This window comes from Bos mutus, chromosome 4, assembly GCF_027580195.1.
Source record: "Bos mutus isolate GX-2022 chromosome 4, NWIPB_WYAK_1.1, whole genome shotgun sequence".
NCBI classification, from domain to species: domain Eukaryota; kingdom Metazoa; phylum Chordata; class Mammalia; order Artiodactyla; family Bovidae; genus Bos; species Bos mutus.
Genome location: NC_091620.1, coordinates 16,614,338 through 16,641,128, shown reverse-complemented (window position 1 = coordinate 16,641,128; position 26,791 = coordinate 16,614,338). Strand labels below are relative to the sequence as shown.

At 41.7% G+C, this 26,791-nt stretch overlaps 1 protein-coding gene across 1 annotated transcript in view; it reads right to left on the bottom strand.

Moving 5' to 3' along the window:
• The window catches only part of CNTNAP2 (contactin associated protein 2), a 2,330,533-nt gene that overhangs the window by 405,426 nt on the left and 1,898,316 nt on the right, over positions 1-26,791 (bottom strand). Inside the window, exon 15 of the mRNA XM_070369076.1 lies at positions 12,510-12,637. Coding sequence (XP_070225177.1) covers positions 12,510-12,637 — 128 coding nt within the window. The remainder of the gene's footprint in view (positions 1-12,509; positions 12,638-26,791) is intronic.

Here is a 26,791-nt window from a genome sequence, read left to right as displayed (position 1 = left end):
GCCAGGGGGGTTAATCTAATTTAGATTAAACAATGAGTTCTATAAATTTAATGCTTCACGTGCATCTTAATTTAGAAATGCCAAAGAAAATATAGAAACGTAGTAAAAGAGTTTTTTTTTTTTTTAATCCTTAATTTGAAGATAATCATCGGATTCAAGGGATTTTCAAAGTACAAAAGAATGAAAGTTTTCATTTAGTTAAGATGAATAAATGTGCAAAAGCCTTGTTAAGGTTAAAGAGAGTTGTGCATATAAATCAAGCGATAGTTCCTCTCTTGGACCTCTGTAGCAATTATTGTCTCTGCAAGTTTTCTGCAATTTATCATGGAATGCCTGGTGGCCCTGCCTCCATTGTTAGTCTGAAATGCTTATTTAAATCTTTTATTTAACTACTCTTGGGCTTCCCAGGTGACCCTAGTGGTAAAGAACCTGCCTGCCAATGCAGGAGACATAAGAGACTGAGATTGGATCCCTGGGTTGGGAAGAACCCCTGAAGGAGGGCATAGCAACCCACTCCAATATTCTTGCCTGAAGAATCCCATGGACAGAGGAGCTTGGTGGGCTACAGTCCATATGGTTGCACAAAGTCAGAGAGGACTGAAGTGACTGAGCATGCATGCACACATTCATTAAGGACACGCAGTTAAGCTGCTAAATGTGGCAGACACCATCCCGGCACGGTGTACAGACTCTGCCTGAGTCTCCACCTGCCGGGGACCAGCCCCGGTGGATCCAGGGAATTCGAAGCGGGGACGGCGTCGGCGAAGATCAGGAAACAATTGCTTAATTAAACGTTAATTAAGGATATAAAGAGTAATAGAATGAGGATAGCTCAGTAGGAAAATTCAGTGGAGAAAAGAGGCTGAAATAAGGATAGCTCAGTGAGGAAATTCAGTGGAGAAAAGAGGCTGAATAATTCAGCCAGAAGGTAAGAGAGAGAACGACATGGTGAGACCAAGTTTCGGTGAACAAGGCCCGCACTTTATTTTCCAAAGTAGTTTTTATACCTTAAGTTATGCATAGAGGATAATGGGGGAAGGGGTAGAGTCTTGCAGCAAGCCAGGCTTTCTTCCTGCAAACTTATCATATGCAAAAGCTTAGGTGATTTGCATCATCTTCTGGCCCGGAGGCCTGTTAACATTTTAAGACCTTCTCTTCAGAAAACTTATTTTTCTCTAAAGGTGATTGGTCAGGAGCCACCCTCCAAAAGCATTAGATAAAGTTGCATTCCTACAGAGCAAAGGTGTGGTGGGCTATAACAAGAAAAAGAATTAACTCAAGGGTCCCAGGTTACAAACATTAAAGCTACTACTTACACCAATTATATTAATCAATACACTGCCAGGGACACAGCAGGTAAGGGATATGGAAACTTAGCAGCAAACAATGGCCCAACAAGTGAAAATCCTTCACCAATGCAATTTCTAATCAATCTTTTAACTACTCAAAAGAATCTGTGTTTAGACAGTTTAGAACATCTCCTGCCTCTCACAGTTGGGAGGCTCTGAACAATCACATGTGGCCGGAAAAACCTATTCAGGCAGGCTAGAGGACTTCCAAGGGAGTTTGTAGGTTGAAACACTGTCACACCCAGGAATTATTAACTGGAGCTGTAAGCTAACTCTTTTTTCAGAGAGGTAGTGGGGGACAGCCCCCCGTAAAGTCAGAGGTGTAGGTGAAAGCACAAAGCAGAAAGTAGGCAGACTCTGGTTTTGGGGGTAGATTGCTCGAGAATTTCCAGGGAGACTCCTGAGGCTTGATCCCGCCTTTGCGTATGCCAAGCCTCCTTCCTCATGACCTTTGCCAGGGGCGGAGCTCGCTCCCCGCATCCACCTACTCTTGGGAGTGACGACAATAATCCTAGAAGCACACAGAGGAGAGAACTGGTTGGGTAACGGAGAATTTATCTGGTCTTTGTCCCAAGTTCCTAGAGTTTCTAGACCCTGGGAACTTCCTGCTTGACAGGAGTGTCTTTGTTATTCCTGCTGGGCCCTCAGATCCTTTTAAGATGGTGAATGGCCCTGCCTGGAAGAACAATCATGGAATTAGAGGCTCGGGGCTTTGAACCACCATGTTTCAGCCCCATCTCTATGAAGGAGAAGGAAAGGAAGATGGAGATTGAATTCATTCATGCGGTCAATGACTTACTGATCCAAGCCTACATTATGGGTGCTCAGTTGTATCTGACTCTTTTCGACTCCATGGACTGACCCTGCCAGTGTCCTCTGTCCATGGAATTTTTCAGGCAAGAAAAGCTGGAGTAGGCTACCATTTCCTTCTCCAACATAATGAAACCCCAGTAAAAAAATCTGGACATCTGAAGCTCAGGTGAGCTTCCCTGGTTAGTGACTCACACTGATATGCTGGAGGGTGACAGGCCCCACTCCATGAGGAGAAGACACAGGGACTCTGCATTTTCAGCCCTCCCAGAACTCACCCCTTGCATCTGTCCATTCAGCCAGTCCTGATTTGTATCTTCTGTAATAAAACATCGATCTGAACTGTTGTGCTTTCCTGACTTCACTGAGTCATTGTAGTAAACCTTTGGTCCCGAGGAGATAGTGCATGCATGCTAAGTTGCTTCCATTGTGTTCGACTCTTTGTGATCCTATGGACCATAGCCCACCAGGCTCCTCTGTCCATGGGATTCTCCAGGCAAGAATACTGGAGGGGGTTGCTGTGCCCTCCTCCAGGGGATCTTCTTGACCCAGGAATTGAACCTGCATCTCTTACATCTCCCGCACTGGCAGGCGGGTTCTTTTACCACTAGTGCCACTAGGGGGAGCCCAAAGAAATGGTGGGAACCCCTAAATCTGTAGTCAGGTGGTCATAAGAACAGGTGGCCTGGGAATCCCCTCTATACTTGCCCTTGGGGTCTGAAGAAAAGGCAGATTTCTTAGGGGCTGTGAAATCTATGCTGATGCCAGGCATTTGGTGTTAAGAGTCCTGTTGTAGCTTCACAGACAGAATTTCAGAAAGGGGTCAGTTCTATGGAGAGTGGCGAGGTGTGGGTGACTGTTAACAGAGTGGGAAGGGAAGATAGTCTCAGAAGAGTTAATATCACAGCTGAGACCTGTAGCCCAGGTGAGGCTCGGCAAGGAGAAATTTCCAGGCAGAGGAAACCAGCAGGAACAAGTTCTTGAGGTGGCAAGAAGCAAAGCACGTTGGAGATATGAGACCAGTGGGGCTGGAACGGATGAACTGGGGATGACTGGAGGGTGGGACAGGCTAGCCGTGGTAAGGGTTGGCATCTTAAGAGTGATGGGTAGAAGTCATAAAGTGCTACAATCTGATTTACAGCTTTGAAAAGACCCTCTGGATAATAGGTGCATTACAACGGTGAATGTGAACTTCCCTCTGGAGGGCCTATGTTGTTGTAGGTGCCTTGAAAGCAAGAAATGTAGTTTGCACTTCACTACACTCCAGGAGAGTTATGACCAACCTAGACAGCATGTTAAAGCAGAGACATTACTTTGCCAACAAAGGTCCATCTAGTCAAGGCTATGGTTTTCCAGTAGTCGTGTATGGATGTGAGAGTTGGACTAGAAAGAAAGCTGAGAGCTGAGGAATTGATGCTTTTGAACTGTGGTGTTGGAGAAGACTCTTGAGAGTCCCTTGGACTGCAAGGAGGTCCAACCAGTCCATCCTAAAGGAGATCAGTTCTGAGTGTTCATTGGAAGGACTGATGTTGAAGCTGAAACTCCAATACTTTGGCCACCTGATGCGAAGAGCTGACTCATTGGAAAAGACCCTGATGCTGGGAAAGATTGAAGGTGGGAGGAGAAGGGGACGACAGAGGTTGAGATGGTTGGATGGCATCACTGACTCGATGGACATGAGTTTGGGTGATCTCTGGGAGTTGGTGATGGACAGGGAGGCCTGGCATGCTGTGGTCCATGGGGTCGCAAAGAGTTGGACATGACTGAGAGACTGAACATTCACACGATGTCTCCGGTCAATGCTGAGTGTATATATAGAAGTTACCACATAATCTAGGCTGAAATCCAAGTCTGCATGCAGAAATATGAGGATGTAAAGGGAAGGGGAATCCCTACTCAAGCCGATCAGTGGGTGAATTGGCGGGTTACTGTGACTGAGCTTGAAAACCAGATAAAATCTACATTAAAAAAATTCTGCCATAGTTCCACATATTTTTCAAGTCCTATTCATTTTTTTCCCAAATTTTCAAAAAAATTTTTTTACAATCTGGGTCAGAGGTTCAGCAAACTATGGCCTTCAGGCCAAATCCAGCCTGTTTCCTTTCTAAGTCACATTTTGTTCTAACCATCCACGTGCGTCTGTTTACACATTGTCAACAACAGCTTTCACACTGCAGGGCTGAGTGGTTCTAATAGCCTGTGTGGTCCCAAAGCCTAGAATACTTCCTGAGGATCTTTTATAGAAAAGGTTAACTGACTCCCTGCTTGGATGAAAGGCTCCTTTTGTGGTTGTCATTGGGAACAGTGAGAGCCCTGTGCATTATTGGGCTCTTTGTATGTTTTGCTAGAGTCCTCCTGGTTTTCCAAGGGTAGTTTCTGAAGAAGGCAGCAAGCTAAGGGGGTGGCTTCCATTTGCTGCCAGCAAGGGCAATGAGAGAGAAGGAAAGAGGGTTTTTGCATAGATGGATATCACTTTGGGAGCTGAGCTCCAAGCAGGGGTTGTGATCACCAACTCCAAGTCAGGAATGAGGCTACTCGCTGGGTGCCAACCCTCAGCTATGAGAAAAGGTGGATCTTCTCCAAAAGCAGAGAAGAATTAAGGGTCAAGACAGTGGGATGGAGGATAGGGAGGTGGGCAGAGCTTTCTTGTTAGCAGGCTTGTCACTCCTCCCAAGTGAATGAATGTAATAACAATGGAGGTGATGACAGTCAGAGAACGCTGAGCACGTGCAAAGCTGCAGGGAATTTCAGTTTAAAAGAACCACTGCAGCGATGCAGCTGTGATTATTCTCATTTGCAGCTGAGAGAAGGCTGTGAGCAGGAAGTAGAAGATCAGAGAGGTTAAGGAACTGGTTCAAAGGCACATGGCCGGTGAGGGAGGGAGCCAGGATGGGGAGCCAGGTGTGTAGAATTCCCAAGCCTACACTATTCAGCGTGCTGCTCTCCGTGCTGCCACTCAGGGTGCAGACCACTAACCAGCGGCAGTCACAGTGGCACCTCTAGTCCTGGCCCAGAGTTCCTGAATTGAAACCTGCATTTTACCAAGACCCCCAGGTGATTTCTGAGCACATTAAAGTTTGGAAAGCAGTGATACTCAAGACCTCCAAACTTTTTCAAACTTCCACTAAGAATCCACGTTTCCATCCAAATTTCCACTTCATCAGACTTGTCACCCTCAATAAAACATAAGCTATAACAAACAAGGACCTACTGTACGAACATAGAACTCTGCTTAGTGTTATGTGGCAGCCTGGATGGGAGGGGTGTTTGGGGGAGAATGGATATGTATATTTGAGTTCCTTCACCGTTCATCTGAAACTATCACAACTCGGTTAATTGGCTACACCCCAATACAAAATAAAACTTTCAAAAACAAACCAACAAAAGCATAAACTGATCCGGGAAGGGAGCCATGCCCCACTTGCCTCAGTAAAGCCTGTTCGGTTGAATTAAATTCCAGGAGTAGATACTGGACAGATAAGAAACTGTTTCACCTGGTAATTTTCTTGATTCCAAGCATGTTCCACATCAGGCATTCTTAGAACCAATGGAGCAAGCCTAAAACTCTTCTGTAAGAAGATTAGAGAGATCGCTTGGAAAGTTCAGCAGAGGAACCCAGTTATGGGGATTCAATTCACAGAACAATGTCCCTCCTGCCTCTGGGATCCTGTGACAAGTTCAGAAAGGAAGAGACTTGCTCAGCCTGGCGGATCTCCTCTGGGGGATGGGTGATTCCTCTGAACACAAGCAGGGTTGGAAAGGCAGCCACATGCAAACAAATACCACATCCATTATCACATATCATCACATCTATTATCCTAAAGGAAATCAACCATGAATATTCATTGGAAGGACTGATGCTGAAGCTGAAGCTCGGATACTTTGGCTACCTGATGCGAAGAGCAGACTCATTGGAAAAGACCCTGATGCTGGGAAAGATTGAAGGCAGGAGGAGAGGGGGCAACAGAGGATGAGATGGTTGGATGGCATCACCGAGTCAATGGACATGAGTCTAAGAAAATTCTGGGAGATAGGGAAGGACAGGGAAGCCCGGTGTGCTGCAGTTCATGGGGTGGCAAGGAGTCAGACCCAACTGACTGACTTAACAAGAACATTATCAAATAGAAATACTTTTTTTCCTCCCCAAACTGTAACTGATTTCACTGCTCATTTCCACAGTGGGTTTGCAGTTCAAGCTAAGTGGCCAAATAATATGAAAGCTGACACTTCCCCAGGGCTCTGTCCACTTCTAACCATTTAAAATCACTCCCGAGTCTGGAGACCAGAGAGAAGCTTCCTTCTTTCTGCCTCTGCCGCCTTTGTCATTGGAACTGCCCTCAGACATGCCCAGAGGGTTCAGTCCTTTAATGGGAATCAGCCTAGGTTTTGATCCTAAAAATTTCACTCTTTCTGCTAGTTCTTACTGCCACTCCTGCTTCTCAGTCAGTAGTCGCTGGTGGCAATAGCTGCAGAGGCTGGGACATTAAGAAAAAAAAATAGGAGTTAATGGTTTCTACACATAACTGTTTTCTTCTTTTTTTTAACCCCCTTGCTGGATGGTGGTCATGGTTTAGTTGCTAAGTCGTGTCCCACTATAGCCCGCCAGGCTCTTCTGTCCATGGGATTCTCCAGGCAAGAATACTGGAGTGGGTTGCCATTTCCTTCTCCAGGGGATCTTCCCAACCCATGAATCGAACCCAGGTGCCCTGCATTGCAGGCAGATTCTTTACCAACTGACCTACAAGGAAAGCCCCTTGTTGGATACTATCAGCTAAAAAACTGCCTAGAACCAGAAGTAAGAACAAAGCACAAAAATCTTGAAGTCACTAACTTTCTGTCTCCAGCCCTGAGCTTTCTGTCAGGTTTCCAGTCGGTTAATCCCACAGTAGGGCAAGAGGAAGCACTCAGCACCACCTTAAGTGCTCCACTTAGCTGTTGGTGGGCAGGGGCCCAGGTCAAAGCTCTCTCTTTGGATCTCAGCATGCATCTTGGCCACCGGGAATTATTAAAGATGAAGGCTCTTGTCAAATTCTCTGTCCATGTGCTCTGCCATAAACAAGCTGGGAGCCCCTGACCCGGTCACTTAACCTCCCCGGAGCCAAGCTCCCACGTCTGGAAACTGAGAGACTTGCGCCGTCTGACCTCTAAGTGTCTTCTACTGCTGGAATGTCGCTGATTCTGTGTTTGTGCTTTTAAATGTGCTTGACCCAAGGACATAGAGCTACATCTCACAGGAAGAAATGGGGAAAGGAAAAGAGCATCCTCTGAGGACATAATTACAAGAGTGATCCAGTGTGATCCATTCTGGAATTTGCTCTGGAACCACACAGATCTCCTGGCTCCAGCTCTTATTGGCAAACCACGCAATAAGTCTGATTCTATTTTCTCCTTGGTACAAAACACAAAGATATCATCACATAGAGGATGTTGGAAGAATCAGGAGAAAATGAATATACAGTGCTTGTTCACAGCCTGCACAGGGGCTTCCCTGATGGCTCAGTGGTAAAGAATCCACCTGCTAATGCAGGAGATGCAGGTTTGATCCTTGGGTTGGGAAGATTGCCCTGGAGCAGGAAATGGCTACCCACTCCAGTATTCTTGCCTACAAAATCCCAGGGACAGAGGAGCCTGGTGGGCTACGGTCCATGGGGTTGCAACTACACGACTTAGTGACTAAACCACCAGCATCACTTGCATGCTGGACCCTTTCCCTTTCTTGTCTCTTCCAAGCGTGAAACAGCAAAGACAAGGGTCTGTTTGAGCCCCTGGGGCCCTCTTACAGGGAATGACACTCATTTGAACCCCCCACTGAAGTGTCTTATCTTTGGAGAAATGACATGTTAGATACAGTCCTTGCTCTGTCCTTCTTGGTAAGGTTAATGGCCAGGGAAGGCCCTGGTTTATAAACGTCTTACAGTAGAGAGTGGCCTTTACACATCTCTAGCACACAGGATTGCATTCCCAAAGAACACGTGTCCACGTCATTTGGATAAAGCTCCATCATCATCTTTATTTCTTTTGTTGTCTCTGCCCTCGGAGTGTCCCTAAATAGGATGGTGTCTGCCTTACCTTTTCTTCATGGCCTCTCAGAGTCACCTCTGCAGCTCTAAGAACCTGAACTGACATCTTAAACGTCCACTGTGACTACAGCGCTCTGCCTGCCAGGCTGACAGTCAGGTGGGTTTCTGGCCTGGACTCAGAGGTTCTTGGGGCTTCCCAGGTGGCCATAGTAGTAAAGAACCTGCCTGCTAAGTCAGGAGACACAGAGACCCAGGTTTAATCCCTGTATTGGGAAGATCCCCTGGAGGAGGAAACAGCAACCTACTCCAGTATTCTTGCCTGGAGAGTTCCATGGACAGAGGAGCCTGGTGGGTTATAGTCCATAGGGTTGCAAAGAGTCGGACACGACTGAAATGACTTGGCACGCAGAGGTCCTTGAGTAACATGTTCTCCTGATTGTTTCTACCCAAGTGTATTCAAAACACTTGCTTTTGTAATAAACTTGCTCTTAATTAATTGTTTAAAATCCCTGTATCCCTATAGGAGATATGAGGACTCTTTGCCTCATATGGTTGAGAATAAGACAATTATCTAGCAAGTACTTTCCTTCTACAATTAATTATAGTCACTATATATAGTTACAAAAAGGATTTCTACCTCCCAAACCTGACATAATTTGTTTTTGAACTAATTCCATAGAAGCTCAGGAACCTCCTGCAAGAATAATTATATATTTAAATTTGAAAACAATTTCTATTCTATCAGCCCTTTCCATCCTCTAAATAGCTCCATTGTTTCTCCTAGGTGAGTATGTGCGATTTAGGGTGGGGGGAGATTTGTAATTTTACGCTACTTTTTATCTTAGCTGACCATCTGTCCTCAGTCACACTTTCAGTTTCATTTAGATTTGAGGTTTCCATTTAAATGTGTTTGAATAAGAAGACACCAAAGTCTGAGGGTATTAGCATTTTACAGTGCTATATGGGAAATGCAGCAGATTCTGGAATTCACTGATTTTTCTTAGCATTTTGATTATATGGGTCTATGAGTTCAGATGAATCAAAGTAAAAATGAAACTCAGCAGGCATGATGAAATCAACTGAAGCTGCCGAAACGGTTGGTCAGAGCACACAAAAATTGTTTCATTCTCTAAGACTAGGGGGATAGAACCAGACCTAATTCAAGAGACAGCTTCTGAGGGCTGTCATCATTCAGGTCCTCAAATAGAGACAGACATTGCTCAGCAGCAGATTTGGTTTTTTAAACTGTAGCTTGGCACAGACTTCAGTAAATGACACGGAGTTAATCTCTACAAACAAGAGGATATATGTACGATGTCACTTTTCAAGTTATACAAATTAGAATTTAATTCCAACATTCACGCAGTATTGGTAACTGGATGCGGGTGGGGAGAGACCCAGATGACATATATTTTAAACAATTTAATTTCTGCCGTAAACTTAGAGATGCGAATGGAGACAAGGAAACCAGCCTGACCTTGTGCAGAGGAAGCTGTGTATATTCTCTGCTCTGTCTTTCCTCTGGGAGCCTCACAGAGGCTGTGAGGGGGCACAGAAGTTTGTTGCTTAAATGACATTTTCAAAGAAATATTTTGTTCATTTGTAAAACAGAAAGGCTAATATTTACCTTACCCAGCTCACAGGGGGCTGTATCCAAGGAAACCACACATGTGTGAAATCTGGGAAATGCTATGATATGGGCACTTTATCATTACTGTGTCCACGTTAGAACATTCTGAAAAGGAAGGTGGACATCAAAACTGCTAACTGCTACCTGGCAATTCAGGTACGAAGTATGGAATATGGCCCGTTGCCTGCAAAAACCGAAGATTTCTCTCTCTCGGACACAAAAATATTCCACATAATTGCAATTAAAGATTCACTGTGCTTCTGTTTGCATGAAATATCAGGTAAAATATGAATTAAGAAGTACTGATGAAGCTGCAGTCCTACAAGAAGCTGGAGGCCATACGGTGTCAGTGAACAGGACAGCTCCTTGTCTATCAACCGTCCTAAGAATGTTTCTAAGAGCAACAGCCTTGGGAGAAAAATGCAAATGAACACTGACCACCAGACTTCTGCTATTTCCCCGTCTAAATATAAAGTCTTCCTGAAACATGTATCACTTCTTTCTTCAACATCAGCTGCAATACTTTTATATCACAAATCCATTAAATTATCAAACATTTTGTGTTTTCCAATACTTTTGTATGTGCTTTTCACAAAACATGACTTTTTTTTTTTAAATTCACAGAACACCTAGTAAAGTGCTAGATAAATAGCAGACACTTAAATAAATTCTTCCTGAGGACTGATTTAGTATGAGAAAACATGCTAATATTAGCTATAAACTGTTAATATACTCCCACATATACTATCTAATGTAGCTGGGATCTTGTCTTTAAGAATGGTAACAAAAATCTGCAGAAGCTGGATTTCATAACTATATTGAGCTAATCCATTACTTAAGGGGAACCCCTTATCTAATTCAAGGCTAACTTCATGATTAGAATTGATAAGTGAGAATATCTTTATATATTAATGAGTAATTATGACAAAATTTAGAAACTGACTTTCACTGGCCAGCACATGAGAACCTGCTTATTTTGAGCATGACACTACAATCCATCTCTCAAAATATGTTTAAAATGCATCTATGAAGGAGATCAGCCCTGAGATTTCTTTGGAAGGAATGATGCTAAAGCTGAAACTCCGGTACTTTGGCCACCTCATGCGAAGAGTTGACTCTTCGCATTGGAAAAGACTCTGATGCTGGGAGGGATTGGGGGCAGGAGGAGAAGGGGATGACAGAGGATGAGATGGCTGGATGGCATCACTGACTCGATGGATGTGAGCCTGAGTGAACTCTGGAAGTTGGTGACGGACAGGGAGGCCTGGTGTGCTGCGATTCATGGGGTAACAAAGAGTCGGACACGACTGAGCGACTGATCTGAACTGACCTGATCTGATCTGATATTATTATTTTATGTCAATATCTTTTTTTTAAGCAGTTGAAACTAATTTCTTATCATACAGTTCTGTTAAACTTGACTAGACAAAAGAAGTATTATTGTCTAGTAAATGCATGATAAAGTTCTTTTGACCAATTTAATTTTAAGGATAGCATATTCATTTTCTGCATGCAAGAAGAGAAAAATCAGAACAGGCTCCATCTCTCCTTTGTATCTGGAACATCGTGTGGTTTAATTGCTGACAGCCTCGATGTACTAAGCAGTAAGCAGCTGAGCATGCATCGTTACATTCCTTAGGACACCTCCTTGAGTGGATGCAATAATTTATTATATTGAGTAGGTCTAATTCTCCCTTGATTTATGGAAGCGGTAATAACAGTCCATCTCACAAAATGCTTCGCTAGGAGGACTCCAGATCCGGGCACTAAAATTTTTATGGCCTCCTCAGGAGAAGTTGGGATGCGGGTGGAATTCTCAGCACCACAGCTGAGAAAAACAGAGGGATCTGCCTGAGGTCTCCAGGCAAGTCAGTTACCCAGGGAACAGAATCCAGGTCTCCTGATGCCCTGCACACAATCACAAAAGCACAGAACTCCCGGAAGAGTTGCCCAAATCCCGTGTGCCGACAAGAAGAGGGGAAATGAGACCCAGGATGCTCATCGCAGAATCCCCATAGCAACCTGTCACCATCTCCCTCTGACTACAATAAAGCACACTGGAGGGTATCAGGCAGCATAAAATCCTTATGGTACCCTTAATTAGGTGGGATCATTGCTCTCACTCCCTGACTTCCTGCAGCCCCAAATTCCTTTCTGTGGTGCCGAAACTCGAAAGCAAGATGTAGTTACAGAAACACTCTTTGGCTTACAAGGGACCATCAAGCTCTGATGATGATGAAACTTGATAGCAATAATGTCAAACTTTATATGACCATAATCCGAGTTTACAATGATACATTAAGCCATAATGTGACTATTTATATCACCATAAACTGAGTTTATGGTGATATAAATAGTCACGCTAATGGCATTAACAGCAGCACTCAGTGGAATCACAGCCGTTGAGTGCTGCTTATGCTGTTAGCATTGCTACTTATATCACCATAAACTTAGGTAGCACAGTCGTTACCTACAAATATACAAGAAAGATGAATGTCCACACTGTATGCCCAGATCTAGGCTCCTATACTGGAGACTTTATAGCTGTCACCCTCCTCTATGTATTAAGGTCTACTTAGCCCTCTATTTGGCTCTGTTTATACCAAAGAGCAATCTGTTTTTCTGCCAACCTCTGATTTGCTGGGAAACACTATTTAAAATTGATAAGAAGGTGCAAGCCGCCACCGCAGGCACACTTACTGTCTCCTTGGCAGCGCAGGGGACCCACACTCAGCTTGGCTTCTGAGCCTTGCCGGTCGGTATCTCCAACCACCACCTGGCTGACTGGCAGGTGATCTTTGTAGGATAAGAAACCAGCATCCTTTCTCCTGAATCACAAGGAAAGACAAACACATGAGGAGGCTACGTTAGAAGCACATCTTTTCTGATTATTGTTTAAGTTGTTCGACAAATGACCACGTTCCAATAACTGCTCAGAGAACCACAGTTAACGAGTTGTTCCTCTCTTCCATTTGGTGGTTTTGCAACTCATGTCTCAGAAGCAACTGTGGCCTCTTTGCTTTCTGGAAAACAGAACCGACGCCCTGCTTTCCGGAGTCACAACCAGGACACAACATACTGTTTCAGGCTGAGTGTAGACTATCACATTGCTTGAAGCACTTACAACACCTGAGCGTGTGTGCAGAGTTTGCTGCTGTCATGGAATCAAAAGTTCAACAAAGTCAACGAGATCTCTTGCATAAAATGAGAAACAAAGCCCTATTAAAAAAAAACACCCTTGTCTCCTTAATTGCTTTCTTTCCTGCTGCGCATCAGCTAAATAAGAGACACTTTTTGTTCCTTCATCTCTTCTTGTTTATTAACAACAAAAAAGACTTTTAAGTTTCCAACATAGAGCAGGTGCTCACTAAGTGTCTATTTCCATCTGTAATGAGGAGTGGAGTTTAGATGCAAGCCCAACTTGGCTTTTTTCTTGGATTTCTTCTCCTGTTTATGCTTATCTTGTTATCTTGTTTCAGGTCTCCTAACTCAACCCTGTACCCACCCTAAATGGAGGGAGAGGGCAAGGCCAGTTGTAAAGCACTGACTCTAGGATGCAGCATAGAAATACAGGAGATGTTCTTGGGAATGGAGCCCAAGTGAGTTATGCGGCAGGACAGATTTTACCTTGATAGGAAATGCCTGGCCCTCATCCTCTTTTTGTATTGCTGTGGCTGAGAGATCCTCTGACTAGGGGCTGGATGGTTGGGAGGCGCACAACAGGATCAAAGCATTCCACAGATTTATCTTTTTGCATGATTTTGTGCACTGTTCAGCCTAAATGTAAATGAGAATTTTGAAACTGTATGTACAACTGATCACAGGAGAGACAACTGATTTTGGATGACGGAAGAACGAGAGAGAGAGTTCAGTAGTCAGGTGAAAGATCTACCAGTTGCATTTCTTGCTGGCAATTGAGGAGAACCAAACTTGGAAACCTGCCTCCAAAATGCTGTGCTGTTAGGACCAGTTGCTGGCTCCTCTGACTCTCTAGAATGTCACCAAACCCATGCTCCTTCATGTGTCAGGACCCACAGAAACCCAGGAAGGAGTCAGAATTTAGCCAGTGGACCCCAATCAAGTTTATTTTCCACTGCTTTGGTTATGTCAGTATTTCCAAAATAAAGTTAACTTTTTTTTTTTTAATCAAATGAGAACAAGATCATGCAGAAAAGCACTGTGGCTCTTACTGACATTGCAGCTACTGAAGATCCAGCCTCAAATAATTTGTAAGCCCACCTCCTGGTGACTCAGACAGTAAAGAATATGCCTGCAATGCAGGAGACCTGGGTTCAATCCCTGGATCAGGAAGATCCCCTGGAGAAGGGAGTGGCTACCCACTCCAGCATTCTTGCCTGGAGAATTCCATGGACAGAGGAGCCTGGTGGGCTACAGTCCACGGAGTCACAAAAGAGTTGGACACAACTGAGTGACTAACACTTTCACTCCTTATATTAGAAGTTCTATCAGTTAATATTATGTCAGAGAGGGAAGAAAGTCTTTGCTATTAAATTTTCATATTTAGGGTTTCTTAAGGGACAATAAATGCAAACACCCTTATCATTTGACAGTCTACTGGAACTATGTACATTCCTGTGGAATGTCAGGCTGAGATTCTCTACAAGTTCATTATCATCTAAGTAAGGGATCTGCAAGCTAAGATCTGAGAAAAATTCATCTTGTTCCTTTTTCTGGGATGGACCATAAGCTATTTAAAATTTATTTTAAACAGTTGAAAAGAAATCCAAAGCAGAGCAATATTTTATGCCATATGAAAATTACATAAAAATCAAAGTCAGTGTCCATATGTAAAATTTTACTGAAACAAAACTTTTAATTTTTTAAAAAATTAAAAATTTTTTCTTTTTAAGTTTTCTTTCCTTTTTACAAATCGTCTATGGTGTCTCCAGGTTACATCGACAGAGTTGAGTAGCTGTGATAGAGACCATGTGGCCCTCAATGCCTAAAATATTTGTCTGGCCCTTTAAGAAAATGTTGTCAGCTCTTACTCCAAATCATCAGTATCCATTTTTCCTTTGGGAACTGATTGATCAAATATCCCACTGATAATCACGGGGGCCTAATGTGCAACTTATCCCACAGTTGAGTGTACGCTAGGGAAGGGGCATGAGACTATCTTTGAGGTGGGGGAAAAAAATTTAAGCTGACATTATTCACTCTGGTAGTGAGAAATAACTTAGAACTTATTAATAATCAATGTTTTGATTGAGGTTGCACTACGTGAGCGTCACATGTCAGGATGCTCAACATCTTTACCTGATACTTCGCATTGTCAGTTCATTTATGATGAATGAGAAAGTGACTACATTATAACAAATCTTGTGCTAATAAAAGAGTAGTTTGAAAACAAATGTTTCGAAATATTCCAATCATTATGTAATATTATTGCCAAAATTGATATGTGCATAATCTCATAAGAATTTACATATCTATATACTTCTACAACTTGGACGCATAGTTTTAAAATATATGTAATAAATTGGTAAATGTGGCGTTCCAACGGATTTTGGACTTATTTTATAATACTGAAATGGGTCATTAACCAATTACTTTGCAAATAAAACTGACTCAGAGATGATAGAAATTTACTACATTTTATCAAAACCTTTGCATTCCTGGTCAATAAAGCTGAAAAATCAACATCATGATTCATTTGGAAATATACTTTTATCTAGTTTGTTATATGCACCTTGAAGTAATATTTTTCAACTGTGAAAGCCAATAAAGTCAAGTGTCAAAATTAAAAAAAAAAAATAGAGAGGCAGATCTTCAAATTAGTAACTCAAGATTATATAAAATAGTATGTATTTAATCACATCACAGTTATAAAATCAATTAAAGGAAAACACTATTAATTTCTATTACTATTTTAGAAAAAATATTAATGTCAACTTTATATCATTTTTAAAAATTTTGTTTTATATTGAACATAAAATGTTAATTCACCAAACCTATGTCTTATTTTTATACTTATTTATAAACATGTATTCAAAATTTTCAAAAAATAGGAAAAGGATCAAAAATAGGAACACTGCTCTAATTCATAGAAAACAATAACAATAGGGTATCTACCACTGAGCACCTGTGTACACTATACTGTTTCTTGTAGACAACATTTAATCTGAAATCAATTCTTCCACAGAGGCATCATTATCCCCATTTAACTGAGGAGCATCAGATAATTTATCTTGACCAAGGTCACCAGCTCAATGATCATAGAGTCTGGATTTAGTTCTAGATTATCTGGATCCTAATCAAGGATTTTCCAAGGGGTGGGGGATGGAGAGGAAAAGCAAAACAGAACCAAAAAGCAACTATGTTAATTCAAAACCCTTTTTATTTTCATTTACGGGTGAAGTGAAAATGTACTTTTAAAGATATACTTAGCTATCTTGAAATGAGAAAATTATTTATAATTAGTAAATTCAAAGGTATCTGTAATGTTATATTCACAAACATTCCCGGCACCATCAACATACTTAGTAAAAGTGATCTAGAACTACCCCAGGCCCCAAACTAATCACCATCTTTAGTGGTACATAGAAGTTTACAAAAGGTTACAATTCAGCTAATACACAAATCCCCCTTAGCCTCAGGGATATGTTCCAAGACCCGCAGTGGATGGCTGGAATCATGGATAGTACTGAACCCTATATGTACTATGCTTTTTCCTGTGTTGTTCAGTTGCTAAGTCATATCTGACTTTTTGAAACTCCATGGACTGCAGCATGCCAGGCTTCCCTGTCCTACTATCTCCCGGAGTTTGCTCAAATTCATGTCCATTGAGTCGGTGATGCCATCCAACCACCCCATCCTCTAACTACCCTCTTCTCCTTTTGCCTTCAATCTTTCCCAGCATCAAGGTATTTTAAAATGAGTCATCTCTTTGCATCACAAGGCCAAAGTATTGGAGCTTCAACTTCAGCATCAGTCCTTCCAGTGAATATTCAGGGTTAATTTCCTTTAAGATTGACTGGTTTGATCTCCTTGCAGTCCAAGGAACTCTCAAGAGTCTTCTCAGTTCTGTTCAGTCACTCAGTCATGTCCGACTCTTTGCAGCCCCATGGACTGCAGCACACCAGGCCTCCCTGTCCATCACCAGCTCCCAGAGCTTGCTCAAACTCACATCCATAGTCAGTGATGCCATCCAACCATCTCATCCTCTGTCGTCCCCTTCTGTCATCCCCTTCTCCTCCTGCCCTCAATCTTTCCCGGCATCAGGGGCTTTTCTAATGAGTCAGTTCTTTGCATCAGGTGGCAAAGGATTGGAGTTTCAGCTTCAGCATCAGTCCTTCAAACGAATATTCAGGACTGATTTCCTTTAGGATTGATTGGTCTGATCTCCTTGCAGTCCAAGGGACTCTTAAGAGTCTTCTCCATCACTGCAGTTCAAAAGCATCAATTCTTTGGTGGTCAGCTTTCTTTATAGTCCACCTCTCATATCTATACGTGACTACTGGAAAAAGCATAGTTTTTAAGAGTCTTCTCCAGCATCACAATTTGAAAGCTTTTACCTAACCTACTCTATATATCTGTGATAAAGATTAATTTATGAATGAGGCACAATACGGGATTAACAACTAATGATAAAATAAGACAGTTATAACAAGATGGCATTATAAAGATGTGAATGTGACCTCTCACACACACATACAACATCTTAATAACTTTTCCATCCTAACTAAGCACTGTGGTATAACTTTTGCAGTCTGAGGTGTGATAGCAAAACTACCATGCATTTCTTCTTCCTTCTTCACAATCTCATGGATAGAAGATCCATTCTTACCATAAACCTCAGCAACCTCATGATATGGTTTTCTTTCCTTATTAAATCACTGCCTTTTCACTTAACGACAGTACTTAATGGCTTCTCTTTGGCATATCTGAATTGCCGGCATTGCTACTCTTGCGCTTTGGGGTCATTATTAAGTAAAATGAAGAAAAGAAGTGCAATACCATGACAGTCCATCTGATAACCCAGAAGGCGAATAAGTGACTGTCTTAGTGGAACATGCTGGACAAAGGGTTGATTCCCTTTCTAAGTGGATGCAGAAGGATGTCATCAGATTTCATCACACTGCTCAAAACAGTGCAATTTAAAACAACTGAATTGTTGATTTCTGAAATCTTCACTTAATACTTTCAGATCACATTGTCTGAGGTTAACTGAAACCTCATAAAGCAAAACCTTGGATGAGGGACTACTGTAGCAATAACCCTCAGATACTCCTTAAACCAAGAAAATAGGACAGAATAATCAACTGAGAAGAAAAAAAAATATATATATATATAAAGTTACCTTCTCAATCATTTTTGATAAGGGATATAAATAGGGCTCCAGAGATTTTAAAGTCACAAACAGCTGTGTTTCAAACTCTCAAAACAGTCGACTCCACTGGAAACAAATTGGTTGTAGAAACAAATTCACAGGTGGCAATAAAATGGCTTGACTAGCACCAAGCGTCTGGTGTGATCCTGCAGCATAACCCACTTTCAGAAACTGATGTGTGAGTGGATAGAAAATAAACTGAGACCTCAAGAGGCTCCCTTCCAAACACCTATAAGACTTCTATCTTAGCACCAGCGTGAAAATTATTTAGCAAGCAAAACAAGACTTCATTGAAAGTTATGATCTTTAACGATCGAGGTCAATCTAATTTAGAGAGATATTCAGTAACTATTTATCATGTTAGCATAATCTAATTACATCTGTTGCACTAAAAAAATTCTATCATGCATTTCCAATAGGCCCTGAACTCAGACTCTTCTGTAGTCTTTTTATTAGTGTTGTTATTAAAAGAAAACTTGATTCTACAGAATTTTCTTCTCTAACTTGGCATGATGGTTCTTTTACTTCATTTTCCTGAGGAATTCTGTCTTACTCTGCTGCTCTTTCCTTGCCTTCTTTTCTTTTCCTGCTGAGAAAGCAAACAAGCCCCTAGGCAGATTGGTCTTGCCCTCAGCTCAGTAAAAACACAAAAACAAAAAACCCCGAAGGAAAATAAACAGTCTAAGCTTCTGCAATTATGAGCTTGCTTTTCTACTAGATGTTATAAAAGTTACTACACTATGAGTGTGTTCCATAATTCTAGCAGAGAAGAATTTCTCCTGCTTTATGAAGTTTTAGAAGTACTTGGTTACTTAAAACAAACACATAGAATTACAGTCAGTGAACGTTCACGTATTCCCATCACAGAATCACCTAAGGTAGAAATTTCTGGAAGAATCCAGGAAGCCAAAGATTTAGCTACAGAGGATGTCACAAAAAGAGACATAGAAATGGGGAATAAGCACATGAGAAGATACTTTATATTATTAGTTCAGTTCAGTTCAGTCACTCAGTCGTGTCCAACTGTTTGCCACCCCATGAATCGCAGCACACCAGGCCTCCCTGTCCATCACCAACTCCCAGAGTTCACTCAGACTTATGTTCATCGAAGTCGGTGATGCCATCCAGCCATCTCATCCTCTGTCGTCCCCTTATCCTCCTGCCCCTGATCCCTCCCAGCATCAGGGTCTTTTCAAATGAGTCAGCTCTTCGCATGAGGTGGCCAAAGTACTGGAGTTTCAGCTTTAGCATCATTCCTTCCAAAGAAATCCCAGGGCTGATCTCCTTCAGAATGGACTGGTTGGATCTTCTTGTAGTCCAAGGGACTTTCAAGAGTCTTCTCCAACACCACAGTTCAAAAGCATCAATTCTTCTGCGCTCAGCTTTCTTCACAGTCCAACTCTCACGTCCATACATGACCACAGGAAAAACCATAGCCTTGACTAGACGGACCTTTGCTGGCAAAGTAATATCTCTGCTTTTTAACATGCTATCTAGGTTGGTCATAACTTTCCTTCCAAGGAGTAAGCGTCTTTTAATTTCATGGCTGCAGTCACCATCTGCAGTGATTTTGAAGCCCAGAAAAATAAAGTCTGACACTGTTTCCACTGTTTCCCCAACTATTTGCCATGAAGTGATGGGACCAGATGCCATGATCTTCGTTTTCTGAATCTTGAGCTTTAAGCCAACTTTTTCACTCTCCACTTTCACTTTCATCAAGAGGCTTTTTAGTTCCTCTTCACTTTCTGCCATAAGGGTGGTGTCATCTGCATATCTGAGGTTACTGATATTTCTCCAGGCAATCTTGATTCCAGCTTGTGCTTCTTCCAGCCCAGCATTTCTCACGATGTACTCTGCATAGAAGTTAAATAAGCAGGGTGACAATATACAGCTTTGATGTACTCCTTTTCCTATTTGGAACCAGTCTGTTGTTCCATGTCCAGTTCTAACTGTTGCTTCTTGACCTGCATATAGGTTTCTCCAGAGGCAGGTCAGGTGGTCTGGTCCAAGGTAAGGAGCAGCAGCTGTGCTTTGCTGGAGCAGCCGTGAAGAGATATCCCACCACCAAGGTAAGAGAAACCCAAGTAAGACAGTAGGTGTTGCAAGAGGGCATCAGAGGGCAGACACACTGAAACCATAATCACAGAAAACTAGCCAATCTGATCACACGGACCACAGCCTTGTCTAACTCAATGAAACTAAGCCATGCCGTGTGGGACCACCCAAGACACAATAAAGTTGAACTTTAAAAATACTTCTAATGGTGTCCTCAGTCTCCATTGACTATTGCGCTTTCCTCGATGGATGTAAGGTAGTATTTTCTACAAAGCAATTAAAACGACCATCACAATTAGATCTTTAGAATCCCAGAATATGTCCCCTATGAAATGAAAGTAATTACAAATTCAATTACTCCTTTTCAGTGGGAATAGCTTAGGCCTTTTGTAAATGCATGACAATTATCTGTTTAGTTTAGAATCTCTTAAAAAGCCTTTATAACCATTTCAGGATTCTATGCAAATTGTTCTTTTTTGATTTTCCTTCTGGAATGCAAGTTCCCTGAGGCCAGATATATTGTCTCCTGCAACTTTATAAACCAAATACTAGTGTAGCTAGAAGTGGCTCATTCCGCATGTTTCATGACTGAACAAATACATGAATAAACATAGAAGTCAACTAGGCACAGTCCTACAATAGTCTTCAGTATGTGCTGACTATCAACGCTAAGAAATGAGAAAGAGATCTTTCTTATAATTGGAGTTCCTTGAAAGCTCTTGTAACACTTTCATTATTTCTTTTCTGTAATTGAAGTTTTCTTTTTTCTTTCTTTTTTTTTTTTAAAATCCATGGGATTTTCTAGGCAATAGTACTGGAGTGGATTGCCATTTCCTTCTCCATTATTTTTTCTTTAGAAAGTAGTATTCAATTAGACGTTTCATATATAATTAATACAGCAGAAATAATTAAATCTTAAAGATAGGAGTCTGATGGTGAGTCTATGTAAAAGTAAGTTACTAAATTTATCTGGGCCATTGTTTCTTTACATAGGTAAGTTATATATATTTTGGTTTTGAAGAGTATCAGAATAAGCAGCTCTAAAATATGCCTCTTTGGCATGTAGAGTATTTTGAGCTAAAGGCCACTGAGATCAGTAGACTCAAGAAAAACTCCAAACACAGGGCACAAGTTTTCTTTTTGTAAAGGAAAATTTCATTTGTAGAGAAGCCTCTCTCCTGCACCTGGAATAAAAGGGCTCTTACTGGCTTTTTTCAGTGAAGAAGATACTGACTTAAACCTGCGTAACGAATCTCACTAAACAACTCTCGTTTACCATGCTTTCCCTGGTCACTTTCTCATAACTTGCCTCCCCCACCCAGAAGCCCGGAACCCCTTGTCTTTTGGCTTAAGATGGTGTATGAGCCCAGGTTCTAACCACTGCTTGGGGTCTTCATCACTGGGTGCTTGCATAGGTACATGATCGATGTACATGTTAATAAACATGTTCTGTCTGCCCTTCTCTTGCTAGTTTTGAAGAGCTGAAGATGGGTGGAGGAAAATATAGTTTTGCCTTCCCTGTAGTTCTTATTCTACTTGTGTTTGTTAATTTTGTTATTATAGAAAACAAATAGTAATCATCTGAATAAATGTGGCTTAAAACATAAATGCGTGGCCTGTTTTTCAATGGCGTGGGGTTACTGGTAACTCTTTGAGGAGAGGGCTTTGTGGTTTTAGTTTCCCCAGAAACTATTAGTACAGTGTCCAACATATAGTTTGGGAGACTAATTATCACCCTGATGTTTCAGATGAGGTAACAGATTTGGAATAAACCTATGCCTGGTCTAAAGTATTCAACTAATGAGTGGTTGAACTAGGAAAAGAAGACCAATCTTCACCACTGTAGAATTTAAGAAAATGCATGTTTCCATTTCTCAAATTCTACTACAATAATTTCCATTTTGTTCTTATGAATTATATGAAAATCTATTAGTTTATCAGAGGAAAATTGTTTCACTGATTTGAAGACTCGATTGTAAACTATTACAGTTTACTTTGTCTTTTTTACACTCTTCTTTTCCCTAAGCAAGGGCTCCTCGAGTGTATGTGTGTCTATTTTTAAGAAGTGTGGTGAATGACCACTTTTGGTTGTATTTTTATCTTTCAGCTGTTATTTATTTATGGTATATTTGTTTGTGGCAGTGCTTGGTCTTTGTTGCTGTGCGATCTTTCCTCTGGTTGCAGTGGGCGGGGACGTCTCTCTAGCCGTGGTGCCTGGGTTTGTCACTGCAGTGGCTCCCCTTGTGGAGCACAGGCTCCAGGCTCAGGGGGTTCAGCAGTTGCAACATGTGGGCTCAGAAGTTGTGGCACACAGGCTTAGTTGCTCTGAGGCATATGGGATCTTCCTGGATCAGGGATCGAATCCATGTCCCCAGCGTTGGCAGGTAGATGCTTTACCACTGAGCCACAAGGGAAGCCCTCCTTGTGTTTCTGTAAACTGTGCCTCATATATTGTATGACTGGTAAGGATGGGGTACTTGATGTGTGGCATCCTTGATATGTCCATGTATTTTCATTTCCAGCAATTAATGGCCAACCCTTGGCATCTCAGAAGTACTCAATGGGAAAATCTTCACTATTATTGGCTCTGTATATCTTTAAAAATTAAGGGAGAAGGAAATGGCAACCCATTCCAATATTCTTGCCTGGAGAATCCCAGGGACAGAGGAGCCTAGTGGGCTGCCATCTATGGGGTTGCACAGAGTCGGACACGACTGAAGCGACTTAGCAGCAGCAGCAGTAGCAACATGTGAAATAGATCTCCAGTCCAGGCTCTATGCATGGGATAGGGTGCTCAGGGCTGGTACACTGGGTTGACCCTGAGGGATGGGATGTGGAGGGAGGTGGGAGGGGGGTTCGGATGGGGGACACATGTACACCCATGGCTGAATCATGTGAATGTATGGCAAAAACCACTACAATATTGTAAAATAATTAGCCTCCAATTAACATAAATAAATAAATTTTTAAAAAATTAAAAAAAATTAAGGGTGAATATTCTGGGCTCTTTCAGGGTTCCTAGAGATTTGCTTCTAACCGACAGACAAATGCAGACAAATCCGATCACTTCTGACTCCCCTCTGGCATGGCTCCTCTTCAGTCTTCTTCGTGGCTCAATGGCCTTTCCTCTCAAGGTAGCTTGTGGCTGGCTTCCCCCTACAGGTTCCACATTTAGGACCTGCATTCTTGTCTCACTGAACTCTGAAAGGGGGTGTGGACTACAGGCTGACGTCGTTTCACCTTGAAGTGAGTCAGGGAGACTTCAGGCTGCTGTGAGTCAGTCCTGTACTCTCTAGCTCCAGCAGTCATGGATTGAGCTCTCTGATTCATTCTGTGAAGCTGCCCTTTTCCTCTCCCATAATGGTGGGGTGGTTGGAGGTAGATAGAATATGCTAACAACTCTGCAAACAAATCTTTCCCATTGGTCTCTTCTCCAGGAATTTTTAGGCTTCTTGTATGTCACTTGAGGTAGATAATTGAGTCAGAGCTCTACTTTGCTTTAGAATGTGGGGGTACTTGATCACTTAGTCAAGTTCACAGCCTTGGAGCCAGTACTGAAACTCCAAGACAACAGAAGTAACCTAATTTATGACTGCTTCCCTGAACATGAAAAAAATCCTAAACCTAGTCAATTTCTATAACATCGTATTTCCATATGATTTATTCTGTGTAAAGTATTCCTTCACTGTTCCCACAGATATTCACAATCATGAAAGACAACAATCAAACTCTCCACCCCCTAAGTTTTTTCCTAAGCAGATTACTTGCAAGAGTATTGGTTCTGATGAATTTGGCCTCAGAAGAAAGTTCAATACACTCTGAATTTTTATTTTGTGGATCTGATCACTCTAAAAGGTAGCTTTTTTTTTTCAATGATAGAAGGAAGCACTCTTCTTTGAGCTAAGGATGACTGCTTTTTCTTTCCATCACCATTTCTTCAGCCCCCTTCATGTAACACAAATCCATAAAAATGACTCTCGTATTTCTTTTCTCTACAGACATCACATCATCTTTGACATATTTTGTCATCCCACTTCATCTCAGCAGGGCATTTTGCTCCCCTAGTGCACAAAAAAGACTTGTTTGAAGGTAGAAGTGGTTTCCTTTATTCATTTCTGAAATCTGTAGGGCCCTTAAGGTGATCAATATTTGTTTTTATGTTATCAATATCTTGAAGATGGTGTGAAGTGTAAACATGTGAAAAAGGCCTCAGCTATAGTAAGTAAAAGCACTTACTTTTTAGGATGAGATGGTCCAAATAAAAACAAAGTTCTGAAACATCTCTCGGTACCTGGACTAATGAGAAGCAGAAGGGACCCATGGAAAGAGGCTTAAGACAGCTGTCAGTGAGAAGGATAACCCAAGGAAATGAAAAATAAATGATCTGAAATTTGGGAGAGAGAAAGACAAAATAATGATGAGTAATGTAAGCCTGAAGAGATCTTCAAGGAGAAAAATTCAATTATATTAAATGTTGCAAAGATATCTAGTATATAAAAAATTATTCCTGTTGTTCAGTCGCTGTCACATCCAACTCTTAGTGACCCCATGGACTGCAGCACACCAGGCTTCGCTGTCTTTCACCATCTTCTGGAGCTTGCTCAAACTCATGTCCATTAGGTCCGTGATGCCATCTAACCATCTCTTCCTTTGTCATCCCCTTCTCCTCTTGCCTTCTATCTTTCCCAGCATCAGGGTCTTTACTAATGAGTCAGCTCTTCATATCAGGTGACCAAAGTATTGGAGCTTCAACTTCAGCATCAGTCCTTCCAATAAATATTCAGGGTTGATTTCCTTTAGAATTGACTGGTTTGATCTCCTTGCAGTCCAGGGGACTCTCAAGAGTCTTCTCCAACACCACAGTTCAAAAGCATCTATTCTTTGGTGTTCAGCCTTCTTTATGGTGTTCAGCCTTCTTTATGGTCCAATTCTCACATCCATACATGACTACTGGAAAAAACCATAGCTTTGACTATATGGACCTCTGTCAGCAAAGTAATGTCTCTGCTTTTTAATACACTGTCTAGATTTGTCATAGCTTTTCTTACAAGAAGTAAGTGTCCTTTAATTTCATGGCTGCAGTCATCATCTGCAGTAATTTTGGAGAAATTAGGTATATCAATTTGGTGATCATTGGTAGACATATCTCAAAGATTTTATTTAGAGCAATGAAGAAAATTTTCAGTGGCTGGTAATCAAATGGGAAATGAAAGGGCAGAGGCCAGCCTTAAAGCCCTATTCTGAAGTTGCAATGAGAAATGGGAGAAGCAACAGGACAGAAGCTGGGGAGTTTGCAACATTAGGAGATTTTGTTTATACACTGGGCGCTGGATTAATTAGGTTTTATAACATATGTCTGCAATCAATTTGCCAACATTATTTTACAAGCTTTTGGAAGCAAAACTCATGACTGGCCTATGTATACAAGCAGTGTATAGACGGCATAAAACTGTCAGCGAATGACCTGAAGTGGCACATAATTAGGACATTCTGACCATTGCTGGGTAACACTAATAACAAGAGCAGATTCCTCTTGCTTCTCATCCAGGGAACAAATAGCACCGGAGTGCTTTCTTCAAATAAAAACTAATCAAGTGAGGAATCCCTGACCTTTCTGAAATATGATAGCCAACATATTTTTGGAAAAGATCCTTGGGCCTGCATCTTGGAGGAAAGGACTGAAAGAAGAACTAACTAGATAATTTCACAGTGAGGTTGGTGTTTTCTGGTTAACTCTAGCCAATTGGAGCTTTGAAGTTTATTAGATTTGGACAAAGACAGAAATTCAGTAACCCACTCAGGGACATTCTAAAAGTTCAGGTAATTAGATTTTAATAAACAAGGCCATCTCTTTGGCAACCTAACTTCGGAATTTAGAGGTTGGATCATTTATGATGCAGTCCAACTTGTACAAATTAAAAGGCATATAAATCGTCCCCTCAGAAGAAAGGCAATAAAAATCCATCACTGTTAACTGAGGGATAACAAATACTGTCAAAGGAAAGAGTGAGTGGCCTAAACTTGTAGGGCCATGCAAGTCGTGAACAAGGCAAAACTCAATTTAGTGGCAGTTTTATGGAGAGAATAAAGCATATGAGTGTCTTGTTTGTGTAGATTTATTTTGCTCTAATGAGAAACCAGGAGGGGAAATTGCCACATTCTTCTAATAGGCAGAGTATCCAGTTTGCAACTAATTTGAAAATGGGAAAGAAAAGTGATGCAAACAAATCTGGGCAGGATTAGCTGTCTCATTTCCTTGATGTGCGCATAATTTTGATGACTAACCTTTTGTTGTTCCTCAGTTGCTCAGTCGTGTCCAATTCTTTGCAACCCCATGGACTGCAGCACACCAGGCTTCCCTGTCCTTCACCATCTCCTGGAGCTTGCTCAAACTTATGTCTGTTGAGTCAGTGATGCTGTCCAACTATCTCATCCTCTATCATCCCCTTCTCCTCCTGCCTTCTTTCCCAGAATCAGAGTATTTTCCAATGAGTCAGTTCTTTGCACCAGGTGGCCAAAGTATTGGAGCTTCAGCTTCAGCATCAGTCCTCCCAATGAAAATTCAAGGTTGATTTCC